Below are 2786 nucleotides of genomic sequence, written 5' to 3'. Positions count from 1 at the left end.
ATAGATGGATGGATGATAGATGGATATATGAATGGATGATAGATAGATGGAGTGATGGATGGATGATAGATGGATGGATGATAGATGGATATATGGATGGATGATAGATGGATGGATGATAGATGGATATATGGATGGATGATAGATGGATGGATGATAGATGGATATATGGATGGATGATAGATAGATGGAGTGATGGATGGATGATAGATGGATGGATGATAGATGGATATATGGATGGATGATAGATGGATGGAGTGATGGATGGATGATAGATGGATGGATGATAGATAGATGGAGTGATGGATGGATGGGTGGATGGATGATATTTTTATTCAGCAAGGATGTGTTAAAGGTGCAGTGTGTAAGTTTTAGCGGCATCTAGTGGTGAGTTTGTGAATCGCCCACCGCTCACCCCTCCCTTTCAGAGCACAGAGAAGCTACGGTGGCCCACACAGGACAAACAAGGTCTGACACAGCAGAGAGAAGCTAGAGCTCTGTAGAGGAGTTTGTCCCTTTAGGGCTACTGTAGAAACATGACGGCACAAAATGGCGTCTTCACTGTAAAGGACCCGCGGTGTGTAGATAGAAACGGCTCATTCTGAGGGAATAAACACATAACGGCTCATTATGTATGAGTTATGTTTATTATATTGCATTTGTTTCTGTCAATAGATCCTCATAAATACTACACACTGCACCTTTAAAATGATGAAAAAGAGGATTTATATTGTTAGAAAGAAATGCTGTTCTTTTGGACTTTCTATTCATCAAAGAATCCTGAAAATTCAGCTTTGCATCGCATAAATATATTATATTTTAACGTATATTAAGAGATAAAGCTATTATTTTAAATCGTAATAATATTTCACAATATTATAGTTTTTTTCTGTATTTTTGATCAAATAAACACAGGCGTGATGAGCAGAACACTGTGCATTTTAATTTTCAGGGTTGTAGAGATCAGTTTTTGTATTTCTGAAAGAAATTATTGTGAACAATAATAACACTAATAATACAATTTTCAGAATTGTATGCAAAAATATTCCCCCCTTGAATTAAAAATGACCAAATCGGAACGAACACAAGCTGAAAAGTTTCCTCTCACAGCTCATGCTGCCGTCAAGCGATGCGCCTGCCGTTCATTTTTACGACAGTTGTAGCGGAATCCGGCATCCGGCAGTCGGCATGTTCCTCGGTCTCGCGTTACAGAACAGAAACACACTTTCTGACTAAACTAACGCATCTGAGCGGCGAATGGAGACGGTGAGACCGCATCGCATGTGTGACTGTGAGCTTCTCCAGCTCGAGATGAACAACCCGCTGTACTTTACAGCTTCGCATGTGCTCGCGCTGTTCCTTTAATGCCTTTAGTTCATGAATGGCGTGACGTCATCTTATCATAACCTGATCAATAATACCCAGATAATACCGCGGTCCATAGAGCTAGTTGATATTTGTGATGTGCCATTCAATAACGGTGATGTTCATTCATATGCAGAAATGCTCTTGCTATTAATAACTCGTGTGTTTCTATATTCGTCTGTTCAGCTGTGAGGCTTTATCTGTCATTTCCGGCTCTCGTGATCGCTCATTAAAGGCATTACATTATGACATTTCTATAGCTGTGTAATAATACACTTAGTATATGCCAAACACTGGAAAAAAATGATATATATATATATATATATATATATATATATATATATATATATATATATATATATATATATATATATATATATAGAGGTGACTTTATAATATTGTGAAATATTATTACAATTTAAAATAATGTTTTTATTTTTTAACTTGTTTTGCTCTGTAATGAGGCTTTATATATTTGGAAGCTGAAAACAAACAAACAGTTCATTACACAGCAATATATATATATAATTGTTTTGTTTTTTCAGTGTTTGGCATATTAATACACATAGGTGTATTACTACACAGCAAAAACAAAAACAAAATTATATATATATACTAGTGCTGGGCAATCAATTAATCACATCCAAAATAAAAGTTTGTGTTTGCATAATATATGTGTATACAGTAATTATTATGTATATATAAATACATGCATGTATATATTTTCCTTAAAAATTGTACATGTATGAGTGTGTATTTATATATAATAGGGCTGGGTATTGACACAAATTTCACAATCTTTCGATTCGATTCACAATCTTTCGATTCGAATCACAATATAGCGATTCGATTCACAATCTTTCGATTCGAATCACAATCTAGCGATTCGAATCACAATATAGCGATTCGATTCACAATCTAACGATTCGATTCACAATCTAACGATTTGATTTAATTCACAATCTAGCGATTCGATTTCGATTCAATTCATAATCTAGCGATTCGATTCACAATCTAGCGATTCAATTCACAATCTAGTGTTTTGATTCGATTCACAATCTAGCAATTCGATTTGATTCACAATCTAGCGATTCGATTTCGATTCAATTCATAATCTAGCGATACGATTCACAATCTAGCGATTCAATTCACAATCTAGTGTTTTGATTCGATTCACAATCTAGCGATTCGATTTTGATTCAATTCACAATCTAACGATTCAATTCACAATCTAGCGATTCGATTCACAATCTAGCGATTCGATTCACAATCTAGCGATTTTGATTCACAATCTAGCGATTCAATTCACAATCTAGCGATTCGATTCACAATCTAGTGTTTTGATTCACAATCTAGCGATTCGATTCACAATCTAACGATTTGATTCACAATCTAGCGATTCGATTTCGATTCAATGCACA

At 35.0% G+C, this 2786-nt stretch overlaps 1 protein-coding gene across 3 annotated transcripts in view; it reads left to right on the top strand.

Annotated features, from left to right (window-relative positions):
• Positions 1-1150: 1150 nt before the first annotated feature.
• The window catches only part of lrrc20 (leucine rich repeat containing 20), a 15136-nt gene continuing 13500 nt past the window's right edge, over positions 1151-2786 (top strand). For 2 of the 3 annotated variants that reach the window (XM_079846201.1, XM_079846203.1), the window contains exon 1: positions 1151-1266. In XM_079846201.1, coding sequence (XP_079702327.1) covers positions 1258-1266 — 9 coding nt within the window. In that variant the 5' untranslated portion in view covers positions 1151-1257. The remainder of the gene's footprint in view (positions 1267-2786) is intronic. The other variant, XM_079846202.1, reaches the window with a different exon arrangement.

Source organism: Gobio gobio (genome assembly GCF_949357685.1).
Source record: "Gobio gobio genome assembly, chromosome: 20".
NCBI lineage: Eukaryota > Metazoa > Chordata > Actinopteri > Cypriniformes > Gobionidae > Gobio > Gobio gobio.
Note: the sequence above shows the minus strand (reverse complement) of the source record. Positions and strands in the feature narration are given on the sequence as shown.